Below are 13,885 nucleotides of genomic sequence, written 5' to 3'. Positions count from 1 at the left end.
ACACTGACAGAAAGATGAATAAATAGTGCAATAAGTGAGAGTGATGGCGCTAGACACAGTTCATCTCGACAGTCCAAAAGAAACGGCCTTTGTTAGGGTTGGTGATGGGGGAGGGGGGGTGCAGTTACAGGGAGTCAGTAAATGTTTGCACCTGGGTACCATTATCACCTGCAGCGCTCGGAGAGGCCGCTGGAAAGACCTCCATCCGCAGAAACGCGGGAAAACGCGGGAGGAAAATGCGAGATGGCTGCGGAGCCAGCTATCTGTGATAGACTGCTCTGAAGTTGCCTCTGGCTCAGTCACTCTGATGTCTTTGTATGGCTGTTTGGGTGGAAGCTGCGCATACAGATTTGGAATCTTAAATAGTTTAGTGCCTCTTTTCCACTTTTTTTTTTTTTTTTTTCCTCTTCCGTCATGAAACAATTCGTTTGCTTCCATCTGATCCCCGTTTCCTCCCTCCGCCATCGCGCAGCTTCTCCGGCTTGCCGTCGCGATGGCGTCTTTGGTAAAAGGAGTCTCTATTGATATACCTCCTCGTGCTCGTTTGATGTTCTAAACAGTACTACATAATCTTCAGACGCTCCGCGCTGATCCAAACTCCTCAGCCTTTCATGGAGCTTTCTAGTCCAAAGCATTTCAATTGCTTTTATAATTGAGTTTGTCTGCTGCCTCTGTGATTGCCTTGGATCTCCCGTTCGCTATCAAACAAGGCAATTACTGCCAAGCTGCACATTTTCTCAAAAAAGTGTTTATTCACACAAAAAAATTAGCATGCAAACCATTGCAAACTCCTTCCAGCCTTCTCGCCACATGATACATGTGTAGTTGTGAACCACTGGTTAAAAAAATAGGCAGCTATCAATAATTAATTAATGCGGGTTAATATGTTAACAAACTTATAGTGGTTGATAATTAGATGAGCCACAGTGTCTGATTCAGACTTAATTACTAAGCCTCTGTCTGTTCTGTTGGGCTTTAATGAATAATTAATTAAAGAAGCATGAATTATTTCTGCTTACCAAAGATCTTTCAGAAGTACATGCCCATCCTCATTTATGGCGCTGTTTTGTATTGACAGACGATAAGTGTTCTGGAAAGTATGAGCCATTGGAATCAGCGCCTGTATTGCAGTTTATAGATGTGCATGTCATGGATCATAAAGGACTGTTGGATGTAGAAGGTATAGAATCGCAGACCGGCAGGAATGGACAGAAAATAAGAATAATATGATGAAACCTTAATAGGAGTGTAGAGTGAAACACTTGAAATGCATCCGTGCACACACACAGTGTGTGTGTGTGTGTGTGTTCTTTCTCATCTGCACATGCTCTGATTTATCCCCTCTGTATTTGCATACGCACACAGTGTGATTAACTGCCAGGCCTTATCTTTTTCACTGAGCTACAGTACTTCGCCACACACACGCGCACACACACAGCCGCCCCCGCAGACCACAACACACGGGCCCGCGCGCGCTTTTACTGTACGCGGCGACGCATCCGCGCGCATTTACATTTTTCACACGCATTCTTCTCAGGGAGAAACGAAAGGGACGGGGACGCCAAACAGGCGGCCCCAGAATCCCTGAAACTGCGCGTTGCTCAGTTTCACTCGCAGTTGGACTCAGCAAACCCTCTGGGTTTCCCCGGCTAATGTGGTTGACTTTATTTATGGCCAGAGTCCCTCACAGGGGCCAGTTGGGCAGGTGAAAGTGTCCATCTGTCTATATCCACTTGTCATTCACACACAGTTACTTTGCACAAAAAAGCCGTGGGCCATAATCAGCTACAGCTCGCATCATTTAGATGCTGTAATAATATGTCAGTCCATATCATTAACACCCACTGAGCCTGGGGATATGGGAGGGCAGATTGAATGACTTACTGCTCAGGCTGCTGGCTGTGTGTGTGTGTGTGGGGGGGGGGCACAGCTCAACTGCGCTTGCACATTATTGTGTAGGTGTATCAAACTTTAGATGTAACATTCATTCACGCTCTCATGGACGTAGCTCTTTAAAATGCCTTTGTTGTGCAGTACATGGTCTTACTTATGTATGGTTACGGTGTTATATGTATTTTGCTTTTGTCCATAGAGTCAAATTTTTGGCAGCTGTCAAAGTTGAAAGTAGTGTCAAGCTTAAACAACACCAGAAGTCTGACTTCCTGCACTAAAGGTGTTACCAGTCAGTTCACACCATACACACATACGCACGCACACACACACACACACACACACACACACACACCACATCCTGATGTTACTGTATGCAGACCGGGTTGTCTACTATTACTGCCAAATACGATAGATAATCAGCAGCTTATGTTTTAATTAGCATGTCTCACTGCATCTTATTTCTCACCTTGCACCTTTCCTCACCTTCCCCTCGCTCTCGGCTCGGAAAATCCCTGGTGGCTCCTCTTTCAAATAGCTGTAATCAACAGCGATGCTCTCCAAGACCCCTCTCCAGGGCATTAATCAGATTGGATTGTGTTGCAGTGCCGCGGGGGGCCGTTGTAGCTGATATTCTTTTGACAAGGACAGAGAACAAAGAGATTCTTTGATAGAGAGTGATTTGCCTGTAATGGCTAATTGAAGCAGTTCCTCATCATATTGCTTTGTCTCATAAGCATCTTTCCGCTCATTCCCGCCTCTTTCAGTGTTGCCCGTCTTCTTCTCTTCTCTCTGTTTGTGTCCTTAAATCTGAGCTGAATGTGAGTAGCATCACTGTCTCAACCTCGCCTTCACACTTCTCCCTCCCCCCTCCCGTGATTTTTTCTGTTACCAAGGTCAATTTAACTCAGTCTTATTCACTTTTCTTTGATGATAAAATCCTGTCCTAACTCTAACCAAATGTCCGTCTCCCTCTGAAGGTGGAATTCATCTAAATTATTTCTTTGGCTGCCACCTTTAAAACGCAGGCATCAGAGGCCGGGGTCCACCCAGGAAGAGGCGGTAAATCTTTTGATGTCTCGCTAGTATCCATTGGCTATACAGCGAGGCTGTAAATTCCCTTAATGTCGTACACGGCTTTACCCACAACAACAGGAAATCCAGCCTCTGACAAGGAGAATATGGACTAATCTGTTGCCTTTTCAATAAACACAGCAAAACAGTCTTAAAAGGCACAAAGTGGAATAAATCCTTCCACCAGTGCCAACCAATAATAACAATCGTTCTTCATTGTTTCGCCCGTGTCAGCTCTGTTCTGCAGTTATTGTTGATGGAAGATTGGGAGCTGTTCGAAAGCAGCTTGTGCGAAGAGAAGAAATGCAGATTTGGAGCACGTGTAGTGGGGATGTCAGGCACCGAGAACAAGCACGGGAATAGTGAGGATTTAAGATGGACGTAAATGGAAAGGAAGCAGTAAGGGCTAATATCCAGGGACAGAGAGGGGAGAGAACAAAAATCAGTATAGAGATAGAGTCCTGGATGCCTCGTCATGTCCTTGTGCAGGATTTATGAGCGCCAAGATCAGGGAAGGTTTAGGGTGCTACGGTAGGAGAAGGAGTCAATGGGAGAGTGGAGGGAAAGTAGCAAATAACCAATGGCGGCTTTAGAGCCTAAGTAGGCAGACACTGGGCTGTGGATGGAGACCTGCTGAATAATGCCAGGTGACAGGCCAAAAGAAAGGAAGGCGGGAATAAAGAATGGGCCCAACAGAGGAAAACAGAGCTCAGACATTATTGGAGTCAAAGGTCACTGATTTGATTAGCACTCGCAACACGCGAGGCGAGAGCGAGGGAGTGCGGCCCGAAAAAGAAAACACCAGCAGAGGAGGGAAGATCACATTAGGGAGGCCGGTGAGCGGGGCGTGGGGGGGGGGGTCTGCGTGGGAGGTGTAATCTGTCTGTGTCACGGGGATGATGAAAGGGCCAGGAGGGAGAGCTCTGCAGTTCACCTTCTGGCCTCTGGAGGAAACGCGCTGACCCTGGCCCCATCCACCCCCCCTCCACCCCCCTCCTCCCCCCTCCCCCCGTCCACCTGCACGATTTATGAGCGCCCGGGTCGATCCGGGGCTGGACGCTTGTGACTCCAGCCGTTTCTGCATGCGTGCCTGTGTACACGTTTGCACGCGCACAATAAAGTCACTGGTCCCGGCAGCGTAAGTCATGGCGGATGGGACCTTAGCGGCGCCTGGGGAGAAGGGGCAGCGGTAGATTTCTATCCCTGGCTCAGAGCGTGAGCGCAGACACATCCCCACATAATCTACTATGACAGAGTTTGAAAGGAGAAAGACCCAATTCCCTTGACAAAATCACAGGAAATGGGACAAGATGACTGAACGAGGGAGAAGTTGGAGCTGCGCCGCATACTAATGCTGTTTCTCCTTTGTCCATTTTTCATATGATGTTCTGGTACTTCTGCATGCTCGCATCATTTTTTTAATCTTTTCCGGAAAAAAATTTGCTGCTTCTCATTCCGGGCCTTGCGCCGGGACAGTAGCCAGACATGCCGTTACTTGAATTAAAACGGTCAAACAACAATAGTGCGATGAGCAGCCGCACTGACAGTCAATGTAATTAATTTAGAATGGAGAAAATATCAGATATTCACTTGTTAGAACGTCCTCCGTTTCTTATCTGGGTTATTGCAACAGGCGGTTTTCGCTGTCATCTGCCAGTTTAAAGCTGCGCTAATCGATATTTTCACATGAACATTGCCTCAAATGACTAAATGACTAACGAGCGTGTGGTCGCGCAAAGAGAATTATCACTGAGCTGCAGTTCCTCTCAGCTTTAAAAAATGTTTCCTCGCTTTCATTTAGCTTATTGTTTGGGTTTTGAGGCCCACAGCTTCAGTGTCTCCGCTCACTCTCACTTCCAGCCTCCAGCGGCAGCGAGCTCTAATAGGCCGGTTGTGCCGTGCCGTCCCAGGTCTATATTGCAGCTGAAGATAGCAACTGGCTAGATGAGCATCCAGCAGCTAAGCAGCCAGAAATCCTGTTCAACCAATATAGAGATACAGGAAATAAAGGCTGAACGCTGGGCCGATTTACTGAGCCGGATGTGTTTCTAGGCATATTTTCCTCCAGGCCCTCAGTATTTTTCACATATGCTAAGTGGTTTCAGTTGTCAGATTTCTGCTGTTGCGTGTCCAAAACATCAAAAAGCTAAATGTGTCACCTTTTGATAATAAATCCCTGTAAGTGATGGCAGTTTTGGGGCTTTTGTTTTCCTAATTTAGTCCTTCTCTGGCGTCTGGACTCAACAATAACTTGCTTTGTCTGAAGCCCGGTTGGTTTTTCACAGCATTTCTAAAGGAGCCTGGTTCCGGCGCCGCTTGATTTCTAATTTTGAAGCAATAACATGTTGGACCCCGGCCAATCGACACATCTGCAGCGTTGCTAAAGAAAAACACAACGCTACGCTTGAGATAAACACATATATGATCTGCATAAACCTGCCGTGACTTAATGCTACAGTTCAAATGGCAGAGTCCAGCAGCAGTTTCAGTGGAGGTGGCTTTTCTGTGGGTTATTGTCGCGTACGCTGGATGAAACCAATCAATTGGAGGCGACAAAACGAGAGGTGAGGGCTGAGTCCACCGCCTCGCTGCTGAGGAGCGGAGTCAAAGTGCTGTTCTCTGAATGGAGATGAGGCGCGGATGAAGGCTGATCCTCATCCATAACGGATGACTCACAGTCCGCCCTGACCTTTAATACCTGGAGCCGCTCCCCGTCTCTGTTCTCGCTCCCCGCGCTCCCGCCTGCACCGAGGGTTCAAGTGTACCAAAAACACTCTGCGAAGCACGGGAACGCACGGCGGCCCGGCGGCGGCGGCAAACGCACAGGCGCTCATTTATATTGCACATTTGCACAAGCATCAAATGTCAAAAGTTCACTGCAGCACTCTGCTCACATCTAATGTGACAAATAACTACTTCCTCCAGTTGCATTGTTCTAATCCCTTTAGTGGGCTCCAGAATGGAAATATAATTACATTTCTGTGGTGCAGTGCTTTTGATAAGACAGCCGCTTGCTGAGCTGAATGTCTAACTGAGTTGGATGCCTCTGTGAAGCCCACTCCTCTCTCCACTTTACTTCTCTCCCTTACTCACTCCTCTCCACCTCTTCTCTCTCGTACTCTCTCTTTTTTTTTTCGGGGGTCCTTTTTTGTTCTCTCACCCCCACTCGCAGTCTCTGTCTTCCCCAAGAGCTCACCCCGAGTCTCACTCTCTCTCTCACTCTCTCTCTCTCTCTCTCTCTCTCTCGCCCGCCCAGGTATCGCCGTGGACAAGAGAGGCGTCGTCTACTTCGTCGATGGCACCACCATCCAGAAGATTAATGAGAAGGGCATGCTCTCCACTGTGATTGGCTCCAACGGGCTGATGTCGACGCAGCCGCTCAGCTGTGACGCGCGCATGGACATCAGCCAGGTGAGTTAATAGTGCAGCTCCGAAATGGACGCAGGAATAAACTTTATCTAGACAAATTGGATGTTGGTAAAATAATTAGTTAAAATACACGTACTATAAAACAGCGTGTGTTTTGTGTTGACTAATTATAGTGATTAATTTAAAAAGGCCACAGCTCACAATTGTTTTTATTGTTCTGTGGTTGTTGTTGTTTGGGTTCCTGCTGTTCGCGCGTAGCCATTGATTTTTCTTGTCAGTCGACTGTAAATTGCCCAATCTCCATTACGGCATCTCTCCCTGGCATTTTCGAACGGATGAGTCCAGCGGTTTTCGGGAAATACTCAAACCCTTTGCAGCAGCCGAGTTGTAGTCAAGTGCAGCCCGTTTGATGTGCGAGAAAAGACGCTCCTCGCTTGTGGGATGGTGGCGTTGTGTCCCACAAGTTAAAAATACATTTTAGTCTGCCTGTCACAGATCAGGGAACAGACATAAAACCAGGACTTAGCAGCAGGCTTTGGAAGTTTGGAACACTTCTCCCCTCCAGCCGAGATGAGAAATCGGGCAAGACTGATCATCAAGAACCCAACAGAGGTTCTAAAGTCGCCTACAGTGATGGGGAAACCTGCTGGAAAGACATTCATCTCTGCAGCACTCCATCAGCCGGGCCTTTATGGTAGAGTGGTTAGAAGGAAGCCACTTTAGGTAAAAGGAATATGACAGCCCACTTGGAATCTGCCAAATGCCAGTTAAGGGACTCTGACAGCACGAGGGAAAAGATTCTTTGCTCTGATGAGACACAAATTGAACTCTTTGGGCAGAACTCCAAGCACTGTGTGACTGCTGACCACCAGGCGCTGCTCATCACCTGACGGACTCTGGTGGAGACTTACTTCAAAAGTCTCAAAGCTGTAATTTCTGCACAAGGGCCTTTTATAAAGTACCTCAACATTTTAGTTTTGAAATTATAATCTGCAGTGTACTGTGGGTTTGGCCTCTACTGTACATCACCATAAAGTCAACGGGTTTGGATAACTCCTGAGGCGACTGTTTGTATTTCTGTGCACATGAGAGATAGAAGGAGCGAGTGTGTGCGTGGAAAGACCAAAGACAGCCACTGCACAGATTTGATCAGCCAGCCTTCAGATCACTGTGCTGACTTATCAGGCCTATTAGAGCAAAGGATGAATTATAGATGAACTGCTGGCTCTATAGAGGGATCTCTGCCCACACATAGGGATCCAAGTGCCTGTGTATGCGCTTGTATGTGTGTGTGAATATGCGTGTTCAGCCCAGGTGAACTCCCGGAGGTGCTCTTATGTGTCTTGTGTTACGCTTTTTTGGCAGCGCTCGGCTCCTGCAGCGCGTCTGATTGGGCCCAGTCACAGTCGTCCTACATCTGTGTTGATTCACTTCGGTTGCCATGACCTCAATGTCGTCAGTATTTGTGTTTCTGTTTTGAGGTACTTGTACTGAGCATTTCTACAGTACGTTGGTTGTGCTACTTTGTACTTGTGCTTCATGATATTCCGGCGGGAGCCATTGTTCTGAAGGTGAGGGGGGGCCTCTGCGTTGTGCTCAGCCTCATTTGCAGAGGCCGTCGTCTGCCACGGAGTTCAATATCATGAGCAGGACAGACTTGATGCGTGTCCTTTTCGCGTAAGAACAGGATGAGTCGCCCTTGATGAATCTCTCTACCTCTTAAAATGGGATTTCAGAGTGAACCCTCTTCTCTCTCATTTGACAGAGCCTATAATTGGACATGTCAGTGGCAATTTAACATGATCCATTTATTTACCAATCCATTCTCAGAGTCATCAATCACCGCACTGATCCCTTAGATATGCACCGCCTTGCCTCCATAGCGGGAGCAGCTCGCAGCGTGTGTGCATGTGTGTGTGTGAGCAGCGCGGCGATGTGGGTGGCTGTGCGCCGGTGCAGGTCTGTCTGTCTTTGACCCCCGTGGTGTTAGCGGGCAGGGTGTGCTATTTGAGCAGGCAGCCGATCATGGTTATTGGCTGACATTTGGAACTGTGCCGAGGCGAGCCGGTGCGGCTCTTGAATAAACACGGGGACGGCTCCCTGCTCGCCGCTGACCTTTGCATGAGCAGGGAGGGTCAGGAGGCCTAATGCTAGGTTATTAAGGAGATATTATTTGTATCACCCGTGACCGACTCTCGTGGGCGATCGCCCCCAAAGCTGTTTTGCTCTTCTGTCATTTTTGAAGGAATCGCGTGGGGCTCAGAATATGCTTTTGTGCGTTTGTACAGGTGCGTCTGGAGTGGCCAACAGACCTGGCCATCAACCCGCTAGACAACTCCCTCTACATCCTGGACAACAACATCGTCCTGCAGGTAAAATACTCAAGTCACACAACTCAGAATACCTCACATTTCCCACTGAATGAATTTTAAGCCGTCTCTCCCCTCAGTGTTAGGCTTTTTGGAAAATTATTGGTTCTATATGTAGTAGCAGAGGAAGGAAGGGTAATGAAATATTTCTTACAAATTGCAGTGCTGCCACTTTAGGTGCATTTAAAGTAAGTGTGTCTGCTGGCATAAAGGAAAAGGAAAAGAGCACCTTGTTTAAAAAATTACATGCTGTGTCACTCAAGTTCTTCTTGTGAAGCAAAACCTGTTCTCCAAAATTAATGAATTACCTGCCTGAGTGTTTATCTTGAGAAAATTAGTGTCATTAGATGAGGCAGGCTCAGGCTCACTCCAGTTTGATACCTAGGATCAGGGACGCTTTAATGGCGGCGGCTGGTTCAGTCAAGCGAACGCCAACATCGACAACATGGGACAACAGCTGTTTCCTCTTCTACATACGCTCTGCATCATTCTCTTGGTCACCTCTAGGTGTCAGAGAGCCTACAAGTGCGCATTGTGGCGGGACGTCCTATCCACTGCCAGGTTCCGGGCATCGACCACCACCTGGTGAGCCGGGCTGCGGTGCGCGCCACCCTGGAGGCCGCCAAGGCCATCGCCCTGTCCCACCTGGGCACTCTGTACATCGCAGAGACCGACGAGAGACGTATCAACCGCATCCAACAGGTCAGGTTCCTATTGTACTGTCACTATTCAGGATATTTTATTTAAAAATGCTGTGACTATTAATGTAGTGAGATTTATTCATGATCACATCATATACTGTGATTTTAATTTAACGCTCATTGTATTTAACTACATCTTCCAATAGATAGGTTTCAGTAAACAGCAAGAAGCCCATTTGGGCTGGGGTCAGAGATCCTGTGCAACTGGGCCGTGGTCCGATCCTCCTTCGTCCACATTTAAAGCCAAAATAAATAAAATGAACTTTCGTCCATTAGCTCCAATGCCTAGCAACGTGCTGTCAGTGGTCCGCGGTATTTGGGCAACAGCTCCACAAAGATTCTCGCTGCTGGACTCAATCAATAGTCTCTTTGTGGTCAGCGGCACCATGCTGAGTCTATGTGGAAGCAGACAGGAACATTAAAAGGCCTTGGATGCTTTTTTGATAGCGACCAAGCAGCCACATTGCAATATTTCTTTTAGCAGAATTCGCTGCTTTATGTGTGATATTTCCAGATCCATATTTGTCGAGCGCCTGAGAATCACACACAGCGAGCAACAAATTTCCCCTCATGAGTAAATGACGCTGTGTTGTGACACTAAACCCTAAAATTAAGATGAATGACGGCATGCTGCAGATTTGCTAACGGGCAATCAGCAAATTCATAAACCTGACAGGTTTACAGATACGGTGTTATGCAATAAAAAATGAATTGAATACAGATAATTGTGAAACAAACACACTGGTCAGTATAAAGGCTGTCACTAAACTTAATCACTGCCTTTTGTCTCAAATGACCGACACGGTATCTAGTTCAGCCATCAAGTCTGTTTTCCCTATAACATTACAATAAAGACCATTTTGGCCATAATAGCTACAGCCACACAAGCATAACTAATATGTTCTGAATTTTATTTTTAATCTAGAATGTATGCAGGAACATTACTGAATATGCATTGGAGCTTCAAGGCATATTAACATCAAAATCAGGGCTAGATTAGCTCGGTTGTGGCTCTAGTTGTTTGTTTTCAATTAAAACGAAATTGCAAGAACTTGTTCCCCTCAAAGTTTGATACAATATACTACAGAATAACATAGAGTACATTGAAACTTTCAACGGTTCAGGGGTCGTGTGCATTTTGGAAATGCACCTTCTTGATTGGTGAAATATAATCTCTAACATGAAGCTGCAGCTGGTTCGTCTCTGCTCAGAAGTAGCAGAGCACTTATTTCAAAACAGTGTGTACAGTGGTGTTTGTTGCATTTTAAAGAAATGTTAACCCTTACAAAAACACATACAGACCATAAAGGAAGAATATTAATATTATCTTCCTCATTTGAGAGACACAATTGTTCCGAATCAAACAGTTTTTATTGCAGGCCTCTTTAGGACAACCACTTTTATTTGTTTAGAGATCTGGATTGAAGTTTGCAAAGACTCATCCGTTCCTCAACAAAGCCTCATTTACACTAAGCAGGAAAGTTCTCATCGCTGATTCCGTTCTGTTTCCTTTAATAAAAATAGAGCATCCCAGATAGCATCTGAGCTACTGTAGCTGAAATGCCAGTAGACAAGCACGGCAGTCATATTTCATCCTGGTATCGTTAATCTGCATCCTCTGCCCAGGTTATTTGTTGAGGAACAAACAAATAACAAAAGGTGCTGCTGGATATTATCTCCGCTGCCGCGCTGATCTCCCGCTGTAAAGCATTTTGTAGTATGATGCTACTTTTTCCATCACTCCACAGGTGTCGACCAATGGAGAGATCTCCGTTATAGCCGGAGCCCCCACGGACTGTGACTGCAAGATAGACCCCAACTGTGACTGCTTCTCCGGTGGGTCATCGGCAAAGACGCGCAAATACGCCTGTCGCGTGTCTGCTGCAGGACTGAGTAATGTGAACATATTGGATGATGTCCGAGCGCATTAAAGTACTAGCTACATGTAACTGCACTTAATGATCACATCCGATCACATCATACTGGGAAGTCAATTTAAAGGAAACCAAAAGATTTGACATCATTTAAAGTAGCCGATGTGTCTCTTATTGAGAGATTAAATCTTGCTGCCTGGCGTCCCTGCTGGCCACTGATTTTATTAACAGAGTCTGGGAAGAACTTCCTCCCTCTTGTTTCCTTCTCAACTTTCAATCTGTCCGTATGATTGAAGTCAGATGAAGCTTTAATCTCTTTGCCGGAACGTTCGGCTTGTTGTTGAAAATTTATAAAAAATTAGGATATTGATGTCCATGTAAGCGATGACGCTGTACGAGAGAGAAATGACCGTCTCTAATAGTGCTATGGAAAAGTAAGTGAATGTAATTTGATTTGGTGAATGTATGTGCTGGACACGCTGAAGGGTGTGTGTGTGTGTGTGTGTGTGTGTGTGTGTGTGTGTGTGTGTGTGTGTGTGTGTGTGTGTGTGTGTGCGTGTGTGTGTGTGTGTGTGTGTGTGTGTGTGTGTGTGTGTGTGTGTGTGTGTGTGTGTGTGTGTGTGTGTGTGTGTGTGTGTGTGCGAAAGAGAGATGGGATATATTTGTATTCATAGCTCCAACGTAGGAAAAACCTCCAGCTAAATTTCAGTTGGAACCGGCTTGAGAAAAACCTTTCAAATCCATTCAAATTACAGCTGGCGAAAGAAGAAACTCTCGTCTAGCCGCCGAAGGTTTTAACTGCGTGGTGTATCATGGAAGGGCACCTGAAATGTAATAAAGGGAAGAGGGAAAGGGCCAAACAAATAAGCAGATGTTCTTTTGATGGTTAAGCCATGCTTTCTTTGTAAGTGTCAGAGGATGTGATTTTATCATTTAATTCTGCTCATAAAAATCTGTCTCTTTTCTATTCAAAATGGAGGGAAGTGTCTCTCCCATGCCACAAGCCAATGGGCTGTAACCATCCCTATTTCTTGGGTTGTACTTTGCATATTTTCAATCATGTCTTGCTGTTAACAGATGATTACTCTCTTCAGAGGCTTTTCCGTTTCCATCCCTTCACCGTAAACACTCGGCGCGGTGTCTTTGAACACGCACAAATACAAACAGACGCGAACGCACACACGCAGGCCCGAAACACACGCACACACACACACACACACACACACACACACACACACACACGTAATGTGCATGCTGTCAAGAGATAAACCGCCACCCTGCTGACTGCACAGTCCCATCACAGGCCCCGGGCCTACTGCTGACAGCATCTAAAGGGCTTCACCTGGCTGTTATCCTGCTGCGCTACCAAAGACATCTGAATGCATTCAGTCATCCACTACCACCTTCTGATAAGGCTGAGGTCACTAGGAAGGTGCTCATATCCACTCTATTGTGACGCCACGGGTTCCTAACGACAACAGTCCTGAGCCAAACTGATAAGTACTTACTGTAGCGGCGCCATGGGATCTTCATATTTAGCAAGTCACGTGTGTAGCAGCTGTGAGTCTCACCTCTCTCGGTGTTGTTAACAGAAGGATTCTTCACCTGTGCTGGTTTCACGGCGAAGACACATTCAAATAGTGTCTGGTTGTGTGTTTCATCAGGAGACGGAGGCTATGCACGCGACGCTCGGCTCAAAGCCCCCTCCTCTCTGGCCGTGGCTCCCAATGGCACCCTGTATATTGCTGATCTGGGCAACATCCGGATCAGAGCGGTCAGCCCAAACCAACCTCAACCCAGTCCGCTCGGCCTGGTGGAGATCAGCTCCCCGCTGGATCAGGAGCTCTATCTCTTCAGCCAGGTACACAATACCTAAGCTCCCCCTACAAAGGAGGTTCATTTGCATGTGAAATAACCCAGTACTACTGTACTAAACCTGCTATTGTTTGAAAACCTAACTGGTTGTCAACACTAACATCGACAATGGCCCCTTTCTATTATTCTAAACTGTATTGATACTAGTATATCTTAAGCTTTCTGCTTGCAGTAGTCAGTCAGTTTCATGTTTCATAGATCCCATTCCGTCCAAGGAGCTAGTCCTGATTTAGTAATGGATTTATTAATAGCTGTTCTCCCCTTTCTCCTTCTGTGACACAGAACGGCTCCCACATGCATACCAAACACCTGATCACCGGCCACTTCCTGTACAACTTCTCTTACGGCACGGACGGTCAGCTGGCCGGGGTGACGTGCCGCAACGGCCATGGGCTCCAGGTGAGGAGAGACGCTCACGGAGTGCCGCTCTGGCTGGCGCTACCTGGCGGACAGGTGTACTGGCTGTCTCTTAGCAACAGCGGAACACTGAGAAAGGTGTCAGCCCAAGGCCATGACATCGCCCACATCACTTACCATGGCAACACTGGTCTCCTAGCAACCAAAAGTGATGAGAACAGTTGGACCACTGTTTATGAGTAAGTTTGCAATTTTTTGTCTTCTCTGACTCTTTTTTTTTTTGCTTGTTCCTTTTTTTATGTCAATATTTATTTTTTCATATAATCTATAATTTGTTGCCTGACTGTATGTTTCTGAGGACATGAAGTTGAATGCG

General features: G+C 46.5%; 1 protein-coding gene across 1 annotated transcript in view; it reads left to right on the top strand.

The window, feature by feature from the left end:
• tenm1 (teneurin transmembrane protein 1) overlaps positions 1-13,885 on the top strand; it is a 139,705-nt gene that overhangs the window by 114,502 nt on the left and 11,318 nt on the right. Inside the window, exons 23-28 of the mRNA XM_029165291.3 lie at positions 6,221-6,375; positions 8,622-8,705; positions 9,210-9,404; positions 11,152-11,239; positions 12,942-13,138; positions 13,435-13,748. Coding sequence (XP_029021124.1) covers positions 6,221-6,375; positions 8,622-8,705; positions 9,210-9,404; positions 11,152-11,239; positions 12,942-13,138; positions 13,435-13,748 — 1,033 coding nt within the window. The remainder of the gene's footprint in view (positions 1-6,220; positions 6,376-8,621; positions 8,706-9,209; positions 9,405-11,151; positions 11,240-12,941; positions 13,139-13,434; positions 13,749-13,885) is intronic.

The sequence above is a fragment of the Betta splendens genome, chromosome 10 (genome assembly GCF_900634795.4).
Source record: "Betta splendens chromosome 10, fBetSpl5.4, whole genome shotgun sequence".
In the NCBI taxonomy this organism is placed as follows: domain Eukaryota; kingdom Metazoa; phylum Chordata; class Actinopteri; order Anabantiformes; family Osphronemidae; genus Betta; species Betta splendens.
The sequence above is the reverse complement of the archived record's forward strand: the minus strand, read 5'-3'. Positions and strand labels throughout refer to the sequence as shown.